This window comes from Danio rerio, chromosome 15, assembly GCF_052040795.2.
Source record: "Danio rerio strain M-AB ecotype USA chromosome 15, GRCz13ab, whole genome shotgun sequence".
NCBI classification, from domain to species: Eukaryota; Metazoa; Chordata; class Actinopteri; order Cypriniformes; family Danionidae; genus Danio; species Danio rerio.
The window spans coordinates 30,124,628-30,138,456 of NC_141035.1; the positions used below are offsets into that span (position 1 = coordinate 30,124,628).

Here is a 13,829-nt window from a genome sequence, read left to right on the forward strand (position 1 = left end):
ATGAATGAAATTTTAGACTCATAAAGGGCTAAAGGCTAAGTAATTTTTTATGGCAAAGATGTAAAAGGTTTTTATTTGATTTTAATATGTAAAAATACAATATTTTATACATATTTAATATATATATATATATATATATATATATATATATATATATATATATATATATATATATATATATATATATATATATATATATATATATATAGCAAAATATTATTAAGTGTAAATATAAGCAAGCTCTATTTGCATCCATACACTTTTTCAATATAAACTTTCTTTAAAATAAAAATAAACATTGTTATAAAAGATTTAAAAACTATAATAAACTAAAATGTAAGCACAACAATCTGTAGGTCTATGTACTCAGCAGTAAATACATGAAGCACTTTTAAAAAAATATATATTGTAGGGAAAGTAATTAAACCATTATGATGAATAGTTAAAAATTACCTTTTTTAAATAAATTGTTTAAAGTTTTATTGAGATGAATTGTTGGTGATTGAATGGGTTTTGGCCAAATTGGGTAGCAATACAAGAACAAAGGAAAATTAACACTTGCTTAAAAAAATTAAGACCTACAACACAATGTTTCAGTAAATTTAAGACTTTTAGAGGCCTAAAACTTTGGTTTTGGGATTCCAGGGTTGGGAAAAACCCCGGTCATTTTGCCTTTTGTGTTTTGAAATTTGAAGCTTTTGCACAGCTTTTTGCTGAAAGAGACTTTTTTTTTCCAATGAGTCAGGACAACATATTGTTTTCATTCTTGCAGTACTGGACCCCACTGACTTTCACTGTAAATAAGTAAATAAAAATAAACAGACATTTTACAAAAAATTGGGTCTCATACACTAAACATGTTCATACAGATTTGTATATGCAATCTGCATTAAAACATATTTGAATATATTCTAGAATTTATTATATATAAATAATATATAGTTACAATAAAATGTTCTATTTTTATATTAGCAAATCACTTTTCAAGATTGTTAATTTAGAAACCTTTAAATTTATAAACATTAGAATGAGCTTAAGAAGAAAAAAAATACTACATACTTGTTGTGAATTAGGGGAAAACATGTAAATAATGCAAATGTGTGTAGTAAATTATCTTGGCAGGTTTAATTTATAATTTAATGAGACCCCTTGTCTTGTGTAGAAAATAACAAGCCACACAAGTCAAACATTTTGTGAATAAATAATGACAGATTTTTTATTTTTGGGTGAACTGTCCTTTTAAGATGTTTTATTCTGTGTAAACAGTTGTATTCAGTTTGTAAGCGGCACAAAATATGTGTGCCAATTAACACTTGGGAGATATTGGGTGTATAATGAATAAAAAAATAGTGTTATTAGTTAACCTAAACACTAGTGACTAGTTACTGAGGCTGCCTTTTTCCTCTTGAAATGTTAGTATGTGCAAAACTTGTGCCAAGCCCAAAGATTGGTTGGAGTCATTTGCTGGATGTTATTAAGAGATCCTTATAATTTCCTATTAATGCAATAAAGTTTAAAACAAACAAAAAAAATTTTCCTGTCTTTGTTTTTTTGGAAATTAAATCTCTCTAGAAATTACAATGTACTGATGCTATGCAATTTCTATTTTGTTTAAGAACTATGAAGCTAATAAATACTAAAACACCAAATCGATTAATAATGGGCCCAATTTACTACTCAAATGATCAAATAACTCAGAAATACCTGAATGCTTTAGGTCTTGGATTGGCTCCTACAGTATATCCTTTTCCTCCATTTTTGAATTGTAGGGTGAACAAAAAGTGTGAGCTGGAAGATAAGTTTGAGATGTGAGTCTGGCACAAATCACTGTCCAAATCTGTTCAATTAGTATAGCGCAACATCAGAAACGTTTCCTGTCAACAGATGGAGCTTAAAGAACGATCATTAAGAGAACAGAGAACCAAAAGTAAACTGGCTGAGTTGAAAAATCCTTAAGAGGTCGACAATGTGAAACAGCTTCTGCGGGCAGACAGCCACAAGTCAAATTCAAAGTGGTTTGGGATATCACTGCTAAGCCCAGTGTTCCTAATGAAGGAAAAATGAGATACCTTAGGAGAACATATAATGGTGAATTTACTCACTATATAATTTAAGCTGAAAAATCTCACACAAAAAAGAGAGACGATACAACATAACTAAACGCTTCCGTATTTCAAGTTGTTTGCACACATTAAATTAACTTTACCTTTTTTTTGTTGTTTCTTGATGAATTCATAAAGTCACACTGAATTGGTAGAGAACAAAAATCAAATGTTTAATTACAACAAACAAACAAAGAAACAAACAGACTAATTAAAATAATAATTCATAAACAACAATCAAAATTTTGACCAACCTGAGTGTGTTATAAAATTCCAGATGTGTTATTTGTGATTTTTGATCATGCAGTTTGCTTTGTTGCCATGCCGTTACACTTCACAAACTAACATTTTCTATTGTTTAAGATTTTAGATAAGATTAGTTTCAGGAACACCATTTGGCGGAAACTAAATAAGTCCCTACATCAGAACAGGGTCTAACCCAGCACATTAAAAACTATAGAGACATACACTCACTGGCCACTTTATTAAGTACCTTATAGTACCCCTTTTTGTCTTTAGAACTGCCTTAATTATTTATGGCATAGATTCAACAATGTAATGGAAATATTCCTCAGAAATTTTGGTCCATATTGACATGATAGCATCACGCAGTTGCTGCAGATTTGTCGGCTGCACATTCATGGTGCGAATCTCCCCTTCCACCACATACCAAAGGTGCTTTGTTGGATTGAGATCTGGTGACTGTGGAGGCCATTTAAGCACAGTGAACTCATTGTCATGTTCAAGAAACCAGATGATTCACGCTTTATGACATGGCGTGTATTCCTGCTAGAAGTAGCCATCAGAAGATGGGTACACTGTGGTCATAAAGGGATGGACATGGTCAACAACAATACTCAGGTAGGCTGTAGTGTTGACACGAAGCTCAAATGGTACTAATGGGCACAAAGTGTGCCAAGAAAATATCTCCTACGCCATTACACCACCAGCACCAGCCTGAACCACTGATACAAGGGAGAATGGATCTATGCTTTTATGTTGTTGATTCCAAATTCTGACTCTACCATCCGAATGTCGCAGCAGAAATCAAGACTCATCAGACCAGGCAATGATTTTTCAATCTTCTATTGTCCAATTTTGGTGAGCCTGTGTGAATTGTAGCCTCAGTTTTCTGTTCTTAATTGACATGAGTGGCACCCGGTGTGGTCTTCTGCTGCTGTAGCCCATCTGCCTCAAGGTTTGACGTGTTATGTTTTCAGAGATGCTCTTCTGCATATCACTGCTGTAACAAGTGGTTATTTGAGTTACTGTTGCCTTTCTATCAGCTCAAACCAGTCTGGTCCTTCTCCTCTGACCTCTGGCATAAACAAGGCATTTGCGCCCACAAAACTGCTGCTCACTCAATATTTTCTCTTTTTCAGAACATTCACCCTAAACCCTTGAGATTGTTGTGCATGAAAATCCCAGCAGATCAGCAGTTTCTGAAATACTCAGACCAGCCCGTCTGCACCAACAACCATGCCACGTTCAAAGTGACTTAAATCACCTTTATTCCTCATTCTGATGCTCAGTTTGAACTGCAGCAGATCATCTTGAGCATGTCTACATGCCCAAATGCACTGAGTTGCTGCCATGTGATTGGCTGATTAGAAATTTGCGTTAATGAGCAGTTGGACCGGTTTACCTACTAAAATGGCCAGTGAGTGTAAGTGTTCACCGAATTTGTGAATCCATGACATGAAACCGCATGACAATATAAAAAAAATACTACAAGACAAACTAAAGCTAATGCTAGCACCATTTACCAGTTATTTTTCTCTGCTGTTTTTTTTTTTTCTCAGCCGCTATGACACTATGTAGCAGGTATGTAGCACTAAGTATGTAATCCTCCTTATGGTTATTTCAATCACAGTTTATGCTTCTTCTCCATTAGCATGAAACGTACAATACACAATAACAACACAGTCTCCTCCAGCCTCAAGTTGTTGATTTTGTTGAATGCAGCACTGATTTTTTGCTGTTGGCTGGTTTATGTTACTTCAGAGATCCTAGTAATGATGGTGTGAAAGCAACCAGGTAAAGGGAAATGAGTTTATGGTAAAAAATAAAAATAAAAAATCCTGGTGGCTAGTTCCTATAAATACCCAAAAAGCATTTTTTGTTTCTTAAAAGATGTCTAACAGACGTCTAAACATAGTCGTCTTGGCTTAAAACAAGGCTAAATTTGAGCTGTCAGTGAAAATCCACTTTGCATAAGAATAACTGCTAAACTACTTTCACGTACATTTATAATTCAATGATAAGCAGAAGTGCTAGGTGATGTGATTTTTGTCATTTTATTTAACTACAAATAACAAAAATCAGTTGTATAAAAAAGTTTCTCAGGATCGAGGGAAACAAAGTAAATACATAAAAGCATTACCTTCTTATGATCAAATATAAAATGACATTAAAAGGTAAATGGGAATTTAAGTTGATTCCTCTGAATGGGTCCTGCAGTGTTGATTAGAGCATAACTGGGCTGCTGATGAAACCAAGCAGACCTAAGAGCGAGGAAAAGAGAACATCAGATTCTTGCTCTTTGAAATACTACAAACACATTTTGATTTACATAAGCAATGCACAGTCCAAGGACAAACCCCATAAAGCAGCCATAGAGTAATAGGACACACAAGCATGAAGTAAATAATCATTGTATAATACATAACTTCAATAGCGTGCAGTTCTGGTTTTGACTAAGTTCAAGTACAGGAAGTGTCATGTGGTACTTTAATATGCTTTTAAAAACTGAAACACTCTCTACAACCAAATCCCATCTGATAAATCTAAGATCACTTAAAAAGAGCCTTCATTGTCATCTGATCAAAACTTTGCCGGCCTGCCTTTTTTTTAACCAAAGCTTTGGTAGCACATTAAAAGACAAACTGGACCTATAAGATTCATGCGATTTAACTTTCCACATAAAAAGCCGTCTATCTCCATTAAAACAGAGCCAGGTTTAAGCCTCACATTGAATACTCCAGCTTGCAACATCTATCTAAGTTGGGACTGGGGGGCATCTGGAACTCATTGGAGGAGATCTCCCTTGCCCTCCACTTGCAGCTTCCCACTGTCGTCCCTAAATCCCGCCTGAGAGCCGCACTGGCAAGGCAACTCTCTGACCCAGCAGCTTAAGTCACTCCTCCTTGTAAAACGTTGGACTCGGCTCTTCGAAGGAGCACTCAGAAGCATGCTTTAAATACTCTGTGGAGATTTAATATCAAGTCCATTATGGCCTTTCTGGAGCCCAGTAAATAGTCAATTAGTGGATAATTCTGATTCGATCCACATGCGGCCAGATCCGCTGGGGCGACCGGTCAGCTTTGCGTTCAGCGGTCCCGCCAACACTCTTGGGATGAAAAAAAAGGGGGGAGTAAAATGGGAGGGGCACCACATGGAGCACTATTTGTGCCTCACCTGCTTATTGCAGAAGACATAAGTGGCGTCACGTCCAACGCTACATTGCTTTTTGCACTTTTGGTGAATCTGAAAAAAAAAAAAACGAAATCATAATCTCTCAAGCTGGAGTTGTTTGTGGTCTCCCTGCATTGGAATGAAGGGGGGGGGGGGGGGGTCCTTTGCATGATCGGGTGGGCTTCGGGTGGATGGCCAAATTGGGAGATTCAGAGGTCCAACTCAAGGCGGTATGCCTTGATCAAAAGGTACATCTGGTCGACTCCAATAAAACATAAACCTAACTGTAGAAAAACAGGGTCCGACATTGCTGAGTGGCATTGGATAAAAGGACCAATAAAAATTAATAATTGTATCATATACATACCACGGATTAGAGTTCGCTACAGAAATGATGGAGGGATTAATCTTTAATCCATTGGATTTTGTAGATGGTTGCAAGTTTGATATATAGTGGGCTGCAATGGCAGAAGAACACAGAGAGCAAACAAGCTTAAATTTGGGGCTAATTTTTGAAAAAGCGTGTTTCACCAATCACAACAAAGCGTTGCAAAGTGAAGGGTGTTCATCGCCATCCAAATAAATAATACCCATATTTTCAAAAAACAGGATATGGTCATAAAAACTGTTATGGTACGATTTTAGGGCTACACATGCATAGAGTGCACATTACTTCACTGTTTCATCATAACTGTTATCCGACTAATAGCTTTGTATAGAAATGTGTGTGTGTGTGTGTGTGTGTGTGTGTGTGTGTGTGTGTGTGTGTGTGTGTGTGTGTGTGTGTGCTTGTAGTAAAAAAAACAAGCAAGTTCTTGATGGCAAATTAGCACATGAAACAGTGATATTCCTCCAATACGCCACCTCTTTGCTTTCAACAGAGATTTTGAGCCAATCAGATGTTTAAACGCCCCTTTCACAAGCCCCCAATCTCAACACAGAACCCTAGAGTGTGTGCACATGACCAAAAAGGAAACACAGGAAGTGTTGATCCAAATAAACCAATCAGCGATAGGATTCTTGCAGCACACACATGACCCATCAAGCGACCAATCAATGATTAAAGCAGCCAAGTCTGCTTACCTCTGTATTTTAGCAGGCAACTGTACAGGTCAAAGGAAAGAGATTAGGTTCAAGTCGCATGACAAGGTGCAAATTAATCACTAGTTTTTGAGGACAAGGTGTAACATTAGTTTTTGCTCGAGTTCATAGCATCTTAGTGACAAGCCTGAGTTTACATCAATAGAGCAAACTGTTGTTGTATTCTACATCAGCCCTCCTTTAAAGGCATTCATCATTTAAGGAAGTGGAAAACCAATTTGTTTAGATTGAGGCTCTCTTTATGCTTACCTCACTTGTACCAGTTCTGTTACTACAGCACATACTCCATTTATTTGACCAAAATAACAAATGAACGAAGTCAAGACTTGACAGAAAAGACTCAACAGGGACTGTCTGGAGTGGATAGTACTTTGCTTTAATGAACTGGGACAGGTCTATTCAAATAGACAAGGTATTGTGTATGAGGAGAGGATAATGTTTGCCAGTTTTCAACCATCTAGAGTGCCAGTCCCCTCTACTGGTTAAACACTGTTACTGCAGAACCAAGGATGCTGGACAAAGGTTGTAAAATTAAAATTCTATAACAAAGTTACTAACATTGTTTAAATGTATTGTTTTTTCATACTAAAATCAATAAAGAATAATAAGATCAGTCCAACTGCAATATTTTTATGTGTAGTTTATTCAAAAATTAGTTCTGTTAACTCACTATCACGTTGTTCCAGCCAAAAATATGTCATGAAATTAAAGTCAATGGAGGTTCACTTTTGTTTTGGGGTACCATTCATTTCAATTTTATAGGTAAAATACAGAGTATTATTTTATTTTCTGAATTACAAATCATATCATTGCCATGAGTAAATGATGACAGAAGCTGACACCCGGGTTTCCAAAAAACATCATCTATGTTTTTTTCCCAGGAGACTTTGGCAATCTCATACACTGAGAGGGAAGATCTTGAGATTAGCCTGGAAAAAGTAACCGCAAAGCCTCCGGCTAATTCATTTGTCCTCTTTAAAATCCCAATTGAGATTCTCAGCCTCGCGAGACCTCACCTCCGGCTGATGCCTGCACACAGATCAAGTGTTTAGTTTGACAAATACAGCTTACGGAAGATCAGGCCACCAGTGACTGACAAAGAAGGCAAAAGGGATAAGACTATCAAAAAGTGATTACCTGGCTAAAGGAGGAGGACAATACAACCTTGTTTGTCATTTTGCACGCTTTGCCAAGCAAAGCCTGTATTGCTAATTAGCCAGATCCACTGGGCAAATAAAACTAAAACTAAAGAAGACTGGACTAGTGAGTCATCTGCCATGTCCACCTGTGGGCAAACAGGAAAACTCACAGGTCCATGTTAGCAGTATACAAAACCAGTTTCATCACCAAATCTGTTTTGATAAAAGAAATTAGTGCTATAAACAATAATTACACATTGAGATCGACAATTATGGAAAAAATCAGGTACATTTCTTCAATAACATTGATGGATCAATTAATATTAATTGATCCATCACATAAAAAATGACAATTACCATTTTTGCTCCTACAATAGAACAGATTTTTCCATGTATCAAAGTTTCAACAAGAAGAAATTACATTGGAAACTGAATTAAGAGTAAGAGTTCAGCATAGACAGAATCTGAATCTGACAAGGGACAAATGGACTTTCCAGAGGCCACTGGCCAAAAGCGATGCCAACTTGTGGCGCTGCAAGTGCCCTAAGCTCGAGATGGAAGGCAAACTAGAGGATTAAGGTCCTCAGTTAAGGCTCAAAGAGTCTTTACAGGTGATTTGAAGCTCATCCTTGCTGGCTTACGTAAAGCTGTTCTGAGCTGATATGGCATCTTGGTCAGAACAGGTGTTTACTGCTTCATGTTGAAGTAAAAAAGCTGTTGCACATACTGTGTGAAATGGCATACTCTGAAGGTCAAAAGATACATGCTTTTTCTTCTCTTTATTTAAACAACTCTAAGTGAAACTAGTGAAGTAAATTGAGAGCAGTAATATTTACTTATTTCTCAAATCAAGTGGTATTTATGCATTCGTAGAGATGAGATGATCTTTTAAGTGTGTTGTGATTGCCTTCAGAAGTAATGAGGGAAAAACACGGTAGGACTACACATACATGTAAGATTCAGAGGATAAAGTAAGAACACTGCATTACAGCTGTATCAGGGTTTCCACCACTGACGTGCAGCCAAGCAAATCAGATAAACTGGTAATTCACTCAGTCGTCTGCGTTCAAGCTTGGAATGAAGGACGATACGCCTTTTACTTGGTCATGCTTTGACACCACTGAAACGTGCAGGAATGGCGGGTATGTGAAGAACGCATAAAAGATCGCAAGATTAGTGTCAAAAATCTTGTGCTGTCACTGTCACTGTCCTGATCAGTGCCAGTGCACACAATATCGTTCTCAAACGCCTATCTGGGTTCTGTGGGCTACAGTTGTAGTACTGTGGGTGGTTATATATTTGTAGGAAAGCTATGCAAACAGAGCGGCTGAGGCTTAACCTTACTAAATAAGTCTGAAAAGCCCTTAAAGAGAGGAAAAATGCTGTTTCTGTCTCATAAGTGTATTTATTTCAAGTTACCTTTTCGGCTTAGTCCTTTTGCTAATCTGGGGTTGTCATCCCATACAAAATCACAACGTTTAGGATCTGATTTTTTTTAAAACAGTGATCTTCACTGCCTGGCTGAGATACGATATAAAGTGGGTATCAGACCAAACAAAAAGCACTGCATTCCATTATATTTTGCCATGCCATGTCTTTAAAATATAAACATTTATTTTACCGCAAAATTGTCAATAGAATAACTGAGCTAGCCTGCAGATCATGACGGTGCCTGTATTTAAACTGCGTTCTGCGTCTTTCATCTCTTTTTGCGCTAACAACCAAATGAAGCATTTATTTATTTAACTGATTATATTTAAATTACATTACAACATCCATGCTTTAAAAGGAACCTTGTGAAATTGAAAATAGTCACAAAGCTTTTTCCGAAAGTTGATCATTGGCAGAAAAACACTAGATGTGCATATAGCCCATTGTCATTTTCTGAAGAAAGAACCTCTAAATTACAATTTATATTGTTTTCACAAAATAAAACAAATATTGGCTTTTTTTATTTAAACCCATGGGCATCACCGTGGCGCAGTGGGTAGCACAATCTCCTTATAGCAAGACAGCCACTGGTTTGAGCCTCGGCTTGGTCAGTTGGCATTTCTATGTTGAGTTTGCATGTTTTCCCCGTGTTTGCGTGGGTTTCCTCCAGGTGCTCCGGTTTTCCCCACAAGTCCAAAAACATGAAACATGTGGTATAGGGGAATTAGGTAAGCTAAATTGTCCGTAGTGTGTGTGTGTATGTGTGTGCGTGTGAATGAGTGTGTATTAATGTTTCCCAGTGATGGGTTGCGGCCGGAAGGGCATCCACAGTGCAAAACATGTGCAGGATAAGTTGGCGGTTCATTCCGCTGTGGAGACCCCAGACTAATAAAGGGACTAAGCTGAAAAAAAAATGAATGAATGAATGAATGAATGACTTAAACCCATACTTAAACACACACAAACACCTAACCTGCCATACTGCTACAGATAAAGAGGAAAATAGAATTACTGAAAAAAATAATATTAAAAACATAATAGTAATGAAAGGGTGCAGACTGAAGCACCCAAACAATGCTTCCATCTTCTGCTCAACTAAAATGGGATGAAATGCAAATTATCAGGTGGTTAATCAAAGTCCACAACCTCTGAAGACTCTTTAACTGTGTTAAAAGGAGTGTCTGTATGCAAACGGAAACATGCTGCAGGCAGTGGAATGGCTTCTGAGAATAAGATGCCAGTTTACAGATTGTTCTCTGATGGCACAGATAACTGTCGGCCACCCAAGACAACAAAGCTGATTACTTTGTAACACATACAAAAAGACAGTCTGGATGCCAATGTTTCTGCAGCTCCTAGATTTACTTAGATCTTCAAAAATCATGAGAAAAATAAATTAAAGCTATTGGTACATAATAGATAAATCAATCAATAAGTAGAGATTCTATATACAATATAATGATTACATTTATATAAAAAGTACCTTATATTACATTTAAAATGAACTTAATATTTGCACATGGTAAAGTATAAACCACTTCTAGTTAAATAAGACTGATAAAAATGTATCTGTCCTCACTTTGTACCAACATGTTTCCATATCTTATAGATAATCTGACCTTACGACAGGCCATACAAAGCATGAAAACACATTCCTCCTAGAGAAGAATGGTACTTCAGTAGTGAAATCAACCACAACACGTTCTGCTTTTGTTTCTGAAAGTGAAACTGAACATCAACCTGTCGATACATTTCATCATTGACATGGCAGAGAACATGCCATCTAAGCTAAACCAACAGCACTGTGTCAACCTGTTGCATAAACCAATGACAAAGAAATCCAATTACACACGCTCTTCACCATTAATTACCAAAGATACTTAGGACAAAGGAAACAAGACCCACTCAGGTCAAGCTAAAAACACTAGAGAACGAGAGTGACAGTGAGCAAACAGCATAACAATCCTTTTTTTTCCACACAATCTTTTGTTGGCCACTTCTCTTCCTTGTACAGAGCAAATATTGCGTTTCTTTTTTTGTAGGCATGCTGACTAGTTTTTCTTCTCCAATTAGGCACTGTTTCCATATTACAGGCCCGACTGACATGGAAAACATTCTTACATGCTGCACACACTCATCGAACTGTACATTTTGAAAGAGGTCATTCACAGTGACCTTTGTTAATGGTTCAGGTCTATATCTTGCTATTTTCCTGACAAATTCCACTAATGCAAGACAAGTCTGTTCAGGTACGGTTTGGAATCTGACACAGATAGATATCAAGAATGACTGAAAATGTGACCTCTACATCTCCACACCTGATATTAGACTAGAATGGGGATGGAGCTGATTGTGGCTGATGTTATCAAATGTGAGAAAATGTGTTAAAACTGATAAACAATCAGTAGGTGGATGAAACAAGAATCCAGAAACATGTTATCTAGCTAGTTCGGCGCTGGCCTCTTAAAACAAACAGTGCCATTGGAATTAAAATTAATCTACTTTAAATATGAAAAGTTTTATTTTTATAAATATTATTTATTTATTTTAGCTTTATTAAACCATTGATTTGGTTTAGTACACTAAAAAAAGTTTTTTTCTTGCTAGTTTAAACTACTCATTTAAAAACAGCTAAAACAACCCAATTCTTGATGATTGCTTTGCGATCAATCCACTTAAATGTGTTATTTTAATCAATTTGTGTTGGGATAACTTAAATTGTGTGGCACCCTGCATTTTATTACAGTGTAAAGGGGGAACGCTATTTCCAAACCTGACATAACATCTTTTGATTTCACTCTTCAGACATTAGATTTTTGAACTGATATGTAAGTTGAAATAAAATCTTACAAAAACAAACAAAAAAACTTTCATGAGCATTAGTTATTGTAACCTCTTTACAAAGACACAAAGCATAAAGAAAGAAAATGTAAAACGTGTACAAACACATCCACATTGCTATGATCACATCCTTTGTAAACTGTTGCTTTCTTACTTCTATCATTTTTGGTGTGTGTTAATCTAGTTATTGAGAGTAAAGATCTTAACACATTTACGTGTTCATCTAAATGAAGGTGACCTTCAGCAGTGTGGATGTCACAACATAGATGTCTATTATCAGTACATCAAAGCACAAGTATTTGCTTTTTTTACTTACAATTAAACAATGTACGTAAAACAGCTTATGTACAGTATGTTTTAAGTACACAAATATGAGGACAAGCAATGAGTTTGTAGTTGCAGATCACTTTATGACCAATAATGTCGCTAATAAAACGTTTTTTTAATTTTATTTTACATATCCCCTACCAAAATGTTTTGGTTATTTTAATCCAGTTTAAAAAAACATCCTTCAAAGATGCTGCTGTAATTTACTTTTAAGAATGAATAAATATTGAATACATAACAAAAAGATCTGTAATAACAAACCACGTACTACTACTACTACTACTACTACTACTACTAATAATAATAATAATAAATATAGCTGCAAGCAGCAATTATCAGGGTTCAAGCGTTTTAGTAGCATAAGGTTATTTATCAATAAGGAACTCTGTAAGTAGTTTAATCAACATTGAAATTTATTATTAGCGTCTTAGAGTTCATACAGGTAGATTGAGTTAACAAATGTTTAATAAACATTTTGAGCGACAGCAGTGGCTTTTGGGTCAAAGTGTTTAGAATAAGCAGATCCATCACATGATATGTAGATCAAGTATATTTGTGAAAAATTGTGTGAATTATAAAAACATTGTGTAAAACATTTTCTGCAATTTTTGGTCATTTAGCATTATTAAAAGAAATTTTCAACTGTTATAGCTCCACCTATTGTCATATCTCTATGATTGTATGATTGTTTATAATCAACCCACACGTTCTTGCCTATTTTGTGAACTTATGAGCTTTCCTTAGATGTTTACAGCAATTTAGGTACATATAGACAGACCTTTTATTTTGGTCTATTACAGCTTTGCAAAGTGGACTTTTGTTTGGGCGGACCCAAGGATTTTAAATATGTAATACTTTTAACAAACAGTCTACGAATGGTGCCCAAAAATGTGACTTTTGTCAAGAATATAGTGTACCAGAGAACTACCATCCGACCAAGTTTCAGTTCTCAGACTTACAGTTTGCTCTGATCGATACAAACTAAGGTAGATAAAAAAAAATCTAAACAAAACAAAAGGGTTTCATCGGTTTGCGCTTGAACCCCTATTAATAATAATATTATGACAATGCAACATTATTGTTGGATCCCATATAGCCAGCACATCATCATCTTTTAGTTTTTTTCTGAAAAGTGTGCCTTGTTTATAAACAAATCCACAGTAAACTGAAGTAAACAAAGATCCTTATTGATGCAAAGTTCCCCTTCGGGGGGAACTTCAGCACTATAAGTGGATTTGATTGTAAAATCCACGCATTGGGGAGGTTCGGTTCAGAAGCTACTCGTCTGAAAGAGTATTGAACGGGCCAATTAAGAATGAATTGGCAGCGCAAGCCTGCGCAGGTGAGCGGCATAAGCAATCAACTGAGTATATAAGCTCACCTGGCGCCAGCAGACGCTATCCTTTTCGCTTCAGAGACTTTCTGATCGAGTCGATGAGGGTTCCTCCTGCTGTGACCAGCGATTCTGAGCGAA

At 36.2% G+C, this 13,829-nt stretch overlaps 1 protein-coding gene across 20 annotated transcripts in view; it reads right to left on the reverse strand.

Annotated features, from left to right (window-relative positions):
- Window positions 1-4,383: 4,383 nt before the first annotated feature.
- The window catches only part of brip1 (BRCA1 interacting DNA helicase 1), a 112,888-nt gene continuing 103,442 nt past the window's right edge, over window positions 4,384-13,829 (reverse strand). For 14 of the 20 annotated variants that reach the window (XR_015508824.2, XR_015508822.2, XR_015508825.2 and 11 more), the window contains one exon: window positions 4,384-4,606. Coding sequence is in view for 9 of the 20 variants with exons in the window: in XM_087283384.2 (XP_087139510.1) it covers window positions 4,569-4,606 (38 nt within the window). In the remaining 11 variants the exon portion in view is untranslated. Of the gene's footprint in view, window positions 4,607-5,519; window positions 5,589-13,829 lie in introns of all 20 variants that reach the window. The other 6 variants (XR_015508823.2, XR_015508821.2, XR_015508819.2 and 3 more) reach the window with 1 other exon arrangement.